Below are 13,286 nucleotides of genomic sequence, written 5' to 3' on the forward strand. Positions count from 1 at the left end.
GAGATCCCTGTGTGACTGTGTACAGCAGGAGCAAGGCACGGACTTCACGTCGTCCGGAACCGGAGTGAGAAAGAACCCGCAGCGCCAGGGATCAAGCTGGGACAAGCCAGCCTCCACTCCTGGATCCAACGTGGGAAAAGGTCCGGATCGTGATTTGTCGATGAGCCACAGAGCGCCGACGCTGAACACACGCGCGGAACGTGAGCCGAATCGATACAATCCGACACATTACGGGCAAGAGACTCCATGCCCACTGTCGTCCATATATGGGCAGATCGGTGATTTCTTCGTGTGTCCGATGTGATTGTCCCTAGTTGACACGAGACATCAGTGATTTCTTCGGCTGTCCGATGTGATTGCCCCTAGGCGACACGAGACATCGGTGATTTCTTCGCGTGTCCGATGTCATTGCCCCTAGGCGACACGAGACATCGGTGATTTCTTCGCGTGTCCGATGTCATTGCCCCTAGGCGACACGAGACATCGGTGATTTCTTCGTGTGTCCGATGTCATTGTTCCTAAGCGACACGAGACATCGGTGATTTCTTCGCGTGTCCGATGTCATTGCCCCTAGGCGACACGAGACATCGGTGATTTCTTCATGTGTCCGATGTCATTGTTCCTAGTCGACACGAGAAATCGGTGATTTCTTCGGGTGTCCGATGTCATTGTTCCTAGTCGACACGAGAAATCGGTGATTTCTTCATGTGTCCGATGTCATTGCCCCTAGGTGACACGAGACATCGGTGATTTCTTCGGCTGTCCGATGTCATTGCCCCTAGTCGACACGAGACATCGGTGATTTCTTCGAGTGTCCGATGTCAGTGCCCCTAGTCGACGCGAGAAATCGGTGATTTCTTCGGCTGTCCGATGTCAGTGCCCCTAGTCGACGCGAGAAATCGGTGATTTCTTCGAGTGTCCGATGTCATTGCCCCTAGTCGACACGAGACATCGGTGATTTCTTCGGCTGTCCGATGTCATTGCCCCTAGTCGACACGAGGCATCGGTGATTTCTTCGGCTGTCCGATGTCATTGCCCCTAGTCGACGCGAGAAATCGGTGATTTCTTCGTGTGTCCGATGTCATTGTCCTTAGCCACCACGAGAAATCGGTGATTTCTTCGTGTGTCCGATGTCATTGTCCTTAGCCAACACGAGAAATCGGTGATTTCTTCGTGTGTCCGATGTCATTGTCCTTAGCCAACACGAGAAATCGGTGATTTCTTCGTGTGTCCGATGTCATTGTCCTTAGCCAACACGAGAAATCGGTGATTTCTTCGTGTATCCGATGTCATTGTTCTTAACCAACACGAGAAATCGGTGATTTCTTCGGCTGTCCGATGTCACTGTTCCTAGTCGACACGAGACATCAGTGATTTCGTCGAGTGTCCGATGTCATTGTCCCTAGTCGACACGAGAGAACGGTGATTTCTTCGGGTGTCCGATGTCATTGTCCTTAGCCAACACGAGAAATCGGTGATTTCTTCGGCTGTCCGATGTCACTGTTCCTAGTCGACACGAGACATCAGTGATTTCGTCGAGTGTCCGATGTCATTGTCCCTAGTCGACACGAGAAATCGGTGATTTCTTCGGCTGTCCGATGTCACTGTTCCTAGTCGACACGAGACATCGGTGATTTCTTCGTGTGTCCGATGTCATTGTCCCTAGTCGACACGAGAAATCGGTGATTTCTTCGGCTGTCCGATGTCACTGTTCCTAGTCGACACGAGACATCAGTGATTTCGTCGTGTGTCCGATGTCATTGTCCCTAGTCGACACGAGAAATCGGTGATTTCTTCGTGTGTCCGATGTCATTGTTCTTAGTCGACACGAGAGAACGGTGATTTCTTCGGGTGTCCGATGTCATTGTCCTTAGCCAACACGAGAAATCGGTGATTTCTTCGGCTGTCCGATGTCACTGTTCCTAGTCGACACGAGACATCGGTGATTTCTTCTTGCGTCCCGTGATGTTTGTGACGTGCGCACGTGATGCTGTACTCCACGTGACTTCGTATCGAATTGGTGCTCCGGTGCTTCGTGCTGCTGGCTGCAATGAAGGTGGTTTGAAAGTCAAAGGCTCTCACTCTCTGTGCGCGTGTGTGTGCGTGTGTGGTACAGGTGTCAGGACGGGCGCGCCGAGGGATCTGAAGCGAGGGGTGAGCGAGGCGGCAGTCAGCGCGGATCGCGCAGGACGCTGCTCCCGGACAACGGTAAACGGCGGTGCCGGTGTAGCCTTAACACGACTGTTGGGGCAAGTGCTCATAGAGAGTTGGTGGTGTTGTTGTTGTTTTGGAGACGACCGCCACCACCATCATCATCACCATAACCACCAACATCACCAGCACCATCACCACCACCATCATCACCACCATTATCATCACCACCACCATCATCACCACCACCATTATCATCACCACCATTATCATCACCACCACCATCATCACCACCATCACCATCATTATCATCACCACCATCACCACCATTATCATCACCACCATCACCACCATTATCATCATCACCATCACCACCAACACCACCAGCACCATCACCACCACCATCATCACCACCATTATCATCACCACCACCATCATCATCACCACCATTATCATCACCACCACCATTATCATCACCATCACCACCATTATCACCACCACCATCACCACCACCATCACCACCATTATCATCACCACCATCACCACCATTATCATCACCACCACCATCACCACCATTATCATCACCACCATCACCACCATCACCACCATTATCATCACCACCACCATCACCACCAACACCATTATCATCACCACCACCATCACCACCAACACCACCACCATCATCACCATCACCACCATTAGTCCCTGCTGTCTCGGTCTAAAACAGAGGGGGTAACGGTGATGTCACCACAGAGGCAAGTGCTGTCTCTCTCCCTGTCTCTCTGATTTTCTGTCTCTCTCCCTCTCTCCCTGTCCCCCTGTATCTCTACCTCCATCTTTCTGTCTCCCTGTCTCTCTCCCTCCATCTCTCTGTTTCTCTGTCTCTCTCCCTGTCTCCCTCTCTCTCTCCCTGTCTTTCTCCCTGTCTCTCTCCCTGTCTCTCTCCCTGTCTCTCTCCCTGTCTCTTTGTCTCTCTCCCTGTCTCTCTCCCTGTCTCTCTCCCTGTCTCTCTCCCTCTCTCCCTGTCTCTCCCTGTCTCTCTCCCTGTCTCCCTGTCTCTCTCCCTGTCCCTCTCCCTGTCTCCCAGTCGGTGGAGCGTCTCCCGGCAGGGCCGAGCGAGCCGCGTCCCCCGACGGCGTTCGCTCGCAGCGTCTCCACGCCGGATGGCCGCCGCCCGCGTCTCGATCCCTCCCATCCTCACGCCCGGCCGCCCGCTGCTCGCGATCTGCCAGGTGACGGTACAGCGCCCGCAATTGTGATGTGAACTACCTCGCCCGGTACACGGGAGGTCGCGGGTTCCATCCCGACCCTGAGCCCTGCTGTATATTTGGAGTTTGTGTGTCTCTCTCTCTCTCCCCGTGGCGAGATGTGAACTACCTCGCCTGGTACACAGGAGGTCATGGGTTCGATCCAGACCCTGACGCCTGCTGCTGTATATTTGGAGTTTGGGTGTCTCTCTCTCTCTCCCCGTGGCGAGATGTTAACTACCTCGCCTGGTACACAGGAGGTCATGGGTTCGATCCAGACCCTTGACGCCTGCTGTATATTTGGAGTTTGCGTGTCTCTCTCTCTCTCTCCCCGTGGCGAGATGTTAACTACCTCGCCTGGTACACAGGAGGTCGCGGGTTCCATCCCGACCCTGACGATGTTGTTTATTTGGAGTTTGCGTGTCTCTCTCTCGGTGGCAGAGATGTTAACTACCTCGCCTGGTACACAGGAGGTCGCGGGTTCCATCCCGACCCTGACGCCTGCTGTATATTTGGCGTTTGCGTGTCTCTCTCCCCGTGGCGAAATGTGAACTGCCTCGCCTGGTAGACAGGAGGTCGTGGGTTCCATCTCGACCCTGACGCCTGCTGCTGTATATTTGGAGTTTGCGTGTCTCTCTCCCCGTGGTCGCGTGGATTTTTCTCCTGGTCCTGCGTTTTTTTCCTTACAAATTGAGATTCGACATCACGCGTTTGGCTGCTGCTATTAGTGTCCACTCGATGATAAGCCACTTGGTTGAGACATCACGTGTGATGGGTAGGGCGATTCTGGTAAAAGAGCTACACAGCTCAGTGGGCCTTACCTGGTTAAATAAAACTAATTTAAAATTAGATTTAAAGCTTTCGTGACTGCAGGCATTCATATTCTTGGTTCTTTCGGTACAGTCACGTAGAAGGGAAACAATACAATAATAAAAATATAAAACAATAAAATTCTCACGACGTTTTGACTGCAACACAAGCAATCATCATCATCATCAGGCGTGGAAACCACAGCAAGAATTTTACCGAAAGAACCAAGAATACAACCAATTTAGTTTATAGTTTTTAAGTTTAAATTAAAACTGAACTATTTTACCTTTTAGCGGGTAAGCCCCAATGAGTTATGAACTCTTCTTCGGGAGTGGTGTGACCCAGTGGTGTGACCCAGTGGTGTGACTGAGTGGTGTGACCCAGTGGTGTGACGCAGCGGTGTGACGCAGTGGTGTGACTCAGTGGTGTGACTCAGTGGTGTGACCCAGTGGTGTGACTCAGTGGTGTGACCCAGTGGTGTGACTCAGTGGTGTGACCCAGTGGTGTGACCCAGTGGTGTGACCCAGTGGTGTGACGCAGCGGTGTGACCCAGTGGTGTGACCCAGTGGTGTGACGCAGCGGTGTGACCCAGTGGTGTGACCCAGTGGTGTGACGCAGTGGTGTCACCCAGTGGTGTGACCCAGTGGTGTCACCCAGCGGTGTGACCCAGTGGTGTGACTCAGTGGTGTGACCCAGCGGTGTGACGCAGGTATGACGCCGCGTGCCGTTCTCTCCTCAGCTGGGAGTCTGACGTTTCTGGCGACGTGGCCCGAGCAGGAGAGATCCACTGCGCCGGGAGCTCCGGAGAAGAAGCACGCCGGCTCGCCGCTCGGAGGTGCCCACCCACACAGTGCGCCCTCGCCCTGTGGGCCAGGGAACGTCGTGTTTGTTGTTGATGTTGATGTTGATGTCGTTGATGATGTTGTTGTTAGTGTCGTTGATGTTGTTGATGATGTTGTTGTTGATGTTGTTGATGTTGTTGTTGATGTTGTTGTGGATGATGTTGTTGTTGATGTTGTTGATGTTGTTGTTGATGTTGTTGTGGATGATGTTATTGTTGATGTTGTTGTTGATGTTGTTGTTCATGTTGTTGTTCATGTTGTTGTGGATAATGTTGTTGTTGATGTTGTTGTTGATGTTGTTGTTGATGATGTTGTTGTTGATGATGTTGTTGTGGATGATGTTGTTGATGATGTTGTTGTTGATGTTGTTGTTGATGTTGTTGTGGATGATGTTGATGATGTTGTTGTTGATGTTGTTGTTGATGTTGTTGATGTTGTTGATGATGTTGTTGTTGATGTTGTTGTTGATGTTGTTGTTGATGTTGTTGTTGATGATGTTGTCGTTGATGTTGTTGTTGATGTTGTCGTTGATGTTGTCGCTGATGTTGTTGATGTTCTGCTGCCTTGCCCAAGCTTCGTGATGCGATCGTCATGAATGTACAGTGCGTGACTTCGGGAAAGTTGCAGTGTATTTGTGTTTATTCATTTTGAGTAACTTGCTTATCATCATCACCGTCATCGTCATCGTGACGACGGCGACGGTGACGATGATGACGATGCTGCTCCAATTCCGTCGTGAATTCTCTTCTCACCGTCGGCAGAACCGAAGCGTCGGGGGGCGAAACAACAACAACAAAGACGCGGACCGGAGCGCCAGACCTCCGCAACGGACCACCGTGACCACCGCGACGCAAAACCCGGCACGGATCCACTCCCCCACGTACCCCCCCCCACCGAGCGCTCGCCCCGCCGGCGGGAGCCGGGGTTTGCGGGGAGCCCGGAGGAGCCGGATCCGGAGTCCGGCGTCGCCGTGATCCGGGCCGTGTTTGACGGGCGGCCCGTGGAGTGGCGGGCGCGGTTCGACGTACGGGCGCTCATGGAGGAGGGGTCTCCCGCCGGCGCCGTCGACGCCGACGCGGAATCCGGGGGCCAGATCCACCTGGTGGCGGCGAGGGCGCTCGCCCGCGAGCTGGAGAGGAAGGCCGAGAGGGAGGCGTGCGACAGCGGTGGGTCGCGAAGCCGAGTTCTACCTCCTCCAATGCCCCCTGCACCCCCGCCCGCCCGCTCTCACGTGCCACCACTAACGATGACAACAGCCAGTCGGGCTCGGAGATGTTAACTAACTCGCCTGGTATGCGGGAGGTCGCGGGTTCGATCCCGAACCTGAACGCCTGCTGTTGTATATTTGGAAGTTTTGCGTGTCTCTCTCCACGTGGCTAGGAGATGTTAACTACCTCGCCTGGTATGCGGGAGGTCGCGGGTTCGGCCCCTTCCCTGATGCCTGCTGTATATTTGGAGTGTTGCGTGTCTCTCCTCGTGGTCGCGTGGATTTTTGTCCTTCCCCCGCACCTCCAATTAGCACGGTTGGCTACGTACGATGCTAAAGAAGTTCAACAACAACACACAGCCAACCACACAGCCACAACCACACAGCACACAGCCAACAAAACACAACCGCATACGTATATCCCTTCCTTCCCCCATCCCTCATTCCGTCCCTCCCTCCCTCCCCCCTCCTTTGCTCCCAAGTTCCCGAGCTCCCTCCCTCCCCCCTCCTTCCCTCTCTCTTTTTTTTTTACGATCAGTGGAAACAAGAAGATGCTCGGTGTATTCGTCACTTTGCTTCGTTCATCATTTCGCAATTTGTTTTTTTAATCCTTCCCTCCCTCAATGCATCCCATCCCGTGGTCGTCGCCCCCCATCTCTCTCCGTCTCCCTGTGCCCGTTAACTCCCCCCCTGCCCCACCGCCCTTCCCCGCCGGCAGCTCGTAGCCGGCGCTGGCTGGCGCTGGCGGTGCGCGCCAGCCGAGCGAGCGGCGTGCCGTGCCGCCACGCTCGCCTCGCCAGCGTCGACGCCGGCTCGGGCGCCCCGCTCAGCTTCCCCGCCCACGTCAGGGCGGCCACCGAGAGCCACCACGACGGTGAGTAGCCCGCACGGTGGAGGTCACGGCAGGGTCACGCGGGGTCACTCCCGATCACATGAGGGGCATCACACCTCCGATCACGCTCGGTCACGTGGGGTCACGCTCGGTCACGCCCGGTCACGCGGGGTCACGTCGGGTCACATGGGGGCATGACACCCCCGGTCACGCTCGGTCACGTGGGGTCACGCCGGGTCACGCACAGCGAGGCAGCCAACCAGGCATGCAGGAAGCAAGCCAGGCAGGCAGGCAGGAAGCCAGGCAGGCAGGCAGGTGGGCGATCCTCTACGTGGAGTGAAGAGAGCGAGAGTGCAGTGACCCCTCCGTGACCCCTCTGTGACCCTTCCTTGACCTCTCCCGATCACAGACGCAGTGCAGCAGCCGGTGTTCCCCTCCGCTCCGTCGCAGAGCTCCCTCGACGGCCTCCTCACCTCCAGGTAGCAGCAAACCACGTCACACGCACACATGGTCACGCACGCAGCGTCACACACACGCAGCATCACACACACGCAGCATCACACACACAGCGTCACACACGCACGCTGCGTCACACACACAGCGTCACACACACAGCGTCACACACACACGCAGCGTCACACGCACGCTGCGTCACACACCACAGCGTCACACACACAGCGTCACACACACAGCGTCACACACACAGCGTCACACATGCAGCGTCACACACGCACGCTGCGTCACACACCACAGCGTCACACACACAGCGTCACACACGCAGCGTCACACACGCAGCGTCACACACGCACGCTGCGTCACACACCACAGCGTCACACACACAGCGTCACACACACAGCGTCACACACGCAGCGTCACACACGCAGCGTCACACACGCAGCGTCACACACGCACGCTGCGTCACACACACAGCGTCACACACACAGCGTCACACACACACGCAGCGTCACACACGCACGCTGCGTCACACACCACCACGTCACACACGCAGCGTCACACACGCAGCGTCACACACGCACGCTGCGTCACACACCACAGCGTCACACACACAGCGGACACACACGCACGCAGTATCACACACCACCGCGTCACACGCAGCGTCACACGCGCACGCAGCGTCACACACGCACGCAGCATCACACACGCACGCAGCGTCACACACGCACGCAGTATCACACACCACCGCGTCACACGCAGCGTCACACACACAGCGTCACACACGCAGCGTCACACACGCACGCAGCGTCACACACCACCGCATCAAACATGCAGCGTCACACACACGGAGTCACACATACAGCGTCACACAAAAAGACAAAGATCCCCCCCGTATAGCCTTAACAGACCGTTGGGGCAAGTGCTTTTAGCGAGTAGCAGCTATGAAGGCCGGCACAGGACACGAGGGGGTGGGTGGCCAGCACTACGCCCGGCCGCCTTTGTCTCCCCAGTGGCGATGTTACACACCGCACCAGGTACTCATTTGAGGCTGAGTCGACTTAGGGGAGGCCTAGGACAGGTTCAGATAATCGTCACCGGTGATAGCCATGATCGGGAATCGAACCCGGTCGCCAGGTTCGTAGCGCAGCGTAGCGCTAACCACTACGCCACCGCTCCCCATACACAACCGCCATTTTCCACTAAGTGGCGGTGACGTCACCACGACGCTTGTGCCAGGCCATGTGCACCTTGAGGCTATCACGTGAAGTGTCGAACGCCCGCTGGCAGGAGGTCACGGGGCAGACCCAGCAGGTGCCACGGGTCGACTGAGATGACTGGCACACACACACTGACAACAACAACCGCCATTCGCCACTAAGTGGCGGTGACGTCACCACGACGCCCGTGCCAGGCCACGTGCACCTTGAGGCCACGTGAAGTGTCGAACGCCCGCTGGCAGGAGGTCACGGGGCAGACCCAGCAGGTGCCACGGGTCGACTGACCGAGATGACCGAGATGACCGAGACGAGTGGCTGATGCACCACCTGTGCCACCTACTGCGCCAACTTGCTGTGCCTTAGTCACCCGACGCGAGAGTTACCTTGTTGCGTGCGTGCGGTGTGCTGCGTCGCCGTAGGCTGGCGCGCCGGTGCAGCCAGGCGCTGCAGAAGGCGTCGTGCCCCAGCCTGTGGAAGGGCCCCGGCAAGGCACCGGCGCCGCGTGCCGAGGATGACCTCGGCACCCCGGCCTACGCCGCCCTGGTGAGCGCCCCCCGCCGCCGCCACCGCCACCGCCGTTCCCATCGCACACTCGCGCGACGCTGCGCCCCACAGCGCATCGCGACGACCCCCCCCCCCCCCCCCCGTGTGTGTGTGGGTGGGTGAGTTGCAGGACTTGGCGGATTTATGGGTGAGTGGGGGTTAGTGGGTGACGGAATGAGTGGGTGACGGAATGAGTGAGTGGGTGACTGAATGAATGAGTGGATGACTGAATGAGTGGGTGAGTGAGTGGGTGAGTGGCGGAATGAGTGAATGGATGAGTGGATGAGGGAATGAGTGAGCGGGTGACTCAATGAATAAGTGGGTGAGTGACTGAATGAGAGAATGGGTGACTGAATGGGTGAGTTGGTGACTGATTGAATGAGTGGGTGACTGAATGAGTGAGTTGATGAGTGGCGGAATGTGAGAATGGGTGAGTGGGTGACTGAATGAGTGGGTGAGTGAGTGACGGAATGAGTGAATGGGTGACTTAATGAGTGGGTGAGTGGGGGAATGAGTGAATGGATGAGTGATTGAGGGAATGAGTGAGTGGGTGACTAAATGGGTGAGTGGGTGAGTGAGTGACGGAATGAGTGAATGGATGAGTGATTGAGGGAATGAGTGAGCGGGTGACTGAATGGGTGAGTGACTAATTGAATGAGTGGGTGAGTGAATGAGTGAGTGGGTGGCTGCACGTATGTTGAACTTCTTTCGCACTGTACATAGCCAACCGTGCTGATCGTCGGTGCGGGAGTGAGTGGTCGACACAGGCGACGTGATTGACCGCCCACGCTGTCGTGTGCCACAGTGCCGCCCTTCATCGGCACTTGCCCCCACGCTCTGTTGAGGCTATACGGGGGAGGGAGAAGGGGGATCTTTGTCTTTGTGAATGCACGTGTGTCTGACAGCTGGACCTGCAGGAGGCCAAGGGCACTTGCCCCCACGCTCTGTGGAGGCTATACAGGGTTTAGGGGGATCTTTGTCTTTGTGAATGCGCGTGCATCTCTGACAGCTGGACCTGCAGGAGGCCGAGGGCTCCTTCTCGCTGTCGCCGGAGTTCGCCGAGGCCACTGGCGTCGGCCTGGAGCAGCTCGCACGCTCCTCGCCCTTCGCGTCGCTCCGCCAGATCGCCCGTCACCCCAGCCTCTCCCACCCGGTGCCCGCACGCGGACACACACAGCTACAGTCACAGGGCTACAATCACACAGCTACAACCACGCGGCTACAGTCAGACGGCTACAGTCAGACAGCTACAGCCACACGGCTGCATCCACACAGCTACATCCACGCAGATAGTCAGACAGCTACAGCCAGACAGCTACAGCCACACGGCTGCATCCACACAGCTACAGCCACACGGCTACATCCACGCGGCTACAGTCAGACAGCTACAGTCACACAACTACATCCACACAACTACAGTCACACGGCTACAGTCACGACCGCCGCCACTCTGCGATAGCCGGCGCCACAACAGGGCCACGCGCCCTCAAGCACGGCCTCCTGGGAGCCCCGGTTCCTGCAAAGTTATTTCACGCAAATGTTTCTTCCAGCTTCCGTCCCGGTGACGTACGGGCGCGCGTACGTCACCGGGACAGAAGCTGAAAGAAAAACCGATGGACGTACGCCAACCCCTGCACGCGTACGTCCAGGGGTTAGGCAACAAGAGATCGCGACCGCAATTGGCTTCGCGCCTTTCGGCACGCGAGCAACGCGACGCGCGGGTTGAATGGCTCGCCCCGCTGGGTCGTGTGTGTGTGTGGGGGGGGGGGGGCCTCTCTCTTTTCACCAGAACCCGTCCGTGCCGGAACTGTCCGGATTCAAGCCGGCGAGCGAGCCCGCCGGCGCCCGCCACCGCCAGCTGATGGAGCAGGTCGCCAGCGCGTTCTCGCGGGCCGCGTCCGACGCCAGGGAATCACGCGGCTCCGCTTCGCCGACCGACGCCGAAGCCGATGCCGGTCCGGTTGGCGATCCGCGAGGCCCGGGGCCGCGGCGGCCGCGTCACCGGGGCCAACGGGAACGCACCAAGGCCGCGGTGGAAGCGTCGCGGGAGGCCGAGGCCCGGGTTGCCGAGGGTGCCGCTGTCGGGACGGCGGGCAGCTCTGGCGACGAGACGTCGGCGAGCGAAGCCGGAGGCGCGTCCGGGAGGAGAGTGGGTGGCGCTGACCGGGGGGTGTCGTGGGAGGCCCGGGGCTCGGCTGGCGGCGAGGATCGCGGCGAAGCGTTCGGCGATTTCGACCGGTTCGCCGGCGACGACGACGACGGCGGCGAATACGACGGCGGTAACATCTTCGCTGACGACGATGACGACGGTAACTACGACGATAACTACGACGATGATAACTACGACGACGGTAACTACGACGACGACGGTAACAACGACGACGACGGTAACAACGACGACGACAGCGACGCCGACGATGACAAAAAAGGGACCGCCGCGTCGCCGTGGCCCTGCGGGGAGGGCGGTGTGGCCGGCGACGGGGACGACGCGGGCCGCGCGTGGGCCACGGCGGTGGCGCTGGCCTGGCTGGAGGGCCACTGCGCCGGCCACCTCCACGAGTGGGAGCTGGCGGCGGGCAAGGCGCAGCACTGGCTGGAGGAGCGCCGCGGTGGTGGTGACGGCGCGGGGGTCGCGGGGGTCACGGGGGCGGCGCTGCGGGCGTCCGCGCGCCAGCTGCTGCTCGCGCTGCGCCACTGGGACCGCAAGCTCGACTTCACGCTGCTGTGCTACAACCAGGGCAGCTCCTGAGGAGGCGCCGTCACGCAAGGGGGGCGGGGGCGGCCCTCCCTCCCCACACCCCCCACCCAACCAACCCACCACCACCGCATCCGCCCATCCACCACCCCCCACACCCACCCACCACCCCCCACCACACCCACCCACCACCCCCCACACCTACCCACCACCCCCCACACCTACCCACCACCCCCCACACCTACCCACCACCCCCACCCCCCCACCCAACCAACCCATCACCACCCCAACAACCCACCACCCCACCCACCACCTTCCACCCCACCCACCACCCCCCCCAAACACCCACCCACCACCCCCCCAAACACCCACCCCCCACACCTACCCACCACCCCCCCCCACACCCACCCCCCACAGCCACGGAGAGGTGTCGCACGCGCGACGGCACGTGGCACAGCGATGAAGATTCGGGCGATCGGATCGAGGAGGTCGTCCAACCTGTACCTCCGATGAGCACGATTGGCGTACGTACGCACGCACGCACACGCACAATTCAGGTGGCGGGAATCCCATTTGTTCCGAGATCCGATGGAATTATTTTCAAGCTCATTCCAGTGAGATTGCGACGTGCTTCATAGACCTCGGGATGTACCGAGACTCCGTCTGGGTGTGGGCTGTGGCAGAGGAAGCAACCCAAACTTATGACATCCGAGATAAATGGCTTAAGTTCGGTTGAATAGAGGACTTGTCGTAACCCAAAATGAGAGTGATGACATTGGGCGTTTATAAAGTTTAAGTGAAATCTTACGAACTTGATGTGAAGCTTTCGTGACTGCAGGTACTACTCTTTGGTTCTTTCGGTAAAGTCACGTTGAAAGAAAATAAATTAAATAATAAAGTACGACGTTTTGAGACAAAACAGACATGGAGACACACAAGCACAGGCCTGTGTGTCTATGTTGTGTCTGTCTGTGTGTCTCTGTGTCTGTGTTTTGTCTCTCTCAAATGCAGTTCTACCTGATGATGGTTGCTTGTGTTGCAATCGAAACGTCGTACTCGATTATTTAATTTAATTTCTTTCTACGTGAAATCTCACGGTCAGGTCAAGACCATTGGCAAAGTCGATTGTAACAACGTAATTGCTGAAATTAATTACGTGAATAATCATTAATCATTCAGATGCTGTCTTTCCGACAGCCCTGTTCTTCACCTGAGGACGGCTGCTTGCATTGTGGCCGAAACGTCGTGAGAATTATTTTATTATTTCCCTTCTACGTGACTTTACC

At 57.4% G+C, this 13,286-nt stretch overlaps 1 protein-coding gene across 1 annotated transcript; it reads left to right on the forward strand.

Moving 5' to 3' along the window:
• Positions 1 to 1,965: 1,965 nt before the first annotated feature.
• Positions 1,966 to 7,572, forward strand: LOC144948840 (uncharacterized). The gene is made up of 6 exons (XM_078878491.1): positions 1,966 to 2,208; positions 3,239 to 3,383; positions 4,948 to 5,043; positions 5,812 to 6,216; positions 6,976 to 7,131; positions 7,499 to 7,572. Exons 1-6 carry the CDS (start codon positions 1,966 to 1,968, stop codon positions 7,570 to 7,572), a joined length of 1,119 nt encoding a protein of 372 aa, XP_078734617.1.
• Positions 7,573 to 13,286: the final 5,714 nt, after the last annotated feature.

Source organism: Lampetra fluviatilis, chromosome 51 (genome assembly GCF_964198595.1).
Source record: "Lampetra fluviatilis chromosome 51, kcLamFluv1.1, whole genome shotgun sequence".
In the NCBI taxonomy this organism is placed as follows: domain Eukaryota; kingdom Metazoa; phylum Chordata; class Hyperoartia; order Petromyzontiformes; family Petromyzontidae; genus Lampetra; species Lampetra fluviatilis.

Excerpts from the sequence above, each read along its gene's own strand:
- LOC144948840 (XM_078878491.1), top strand. The coding sequence starts at position 1,966 with ATGTTTGTGACGTGCGCACGTGATGCTGTACTCCACGTGACTTCGTAT. Across the intron at positions 2,209-3,238 it reads GACGCTGCTCCCGGACAACG|TCGGTGGAGCGTCTCCCGGC; the intron begins GTAAACGGCGGT and ends CCTGTCTCCCAG. Across the intron at positions 3,384-4,947 it reads CGCTGCTCGCGATCTGCCAG|CTGGGAGTCTGACGTTTCTG; the intron begins GTGACGGTACAG and ends TTCTCTCCTCAG.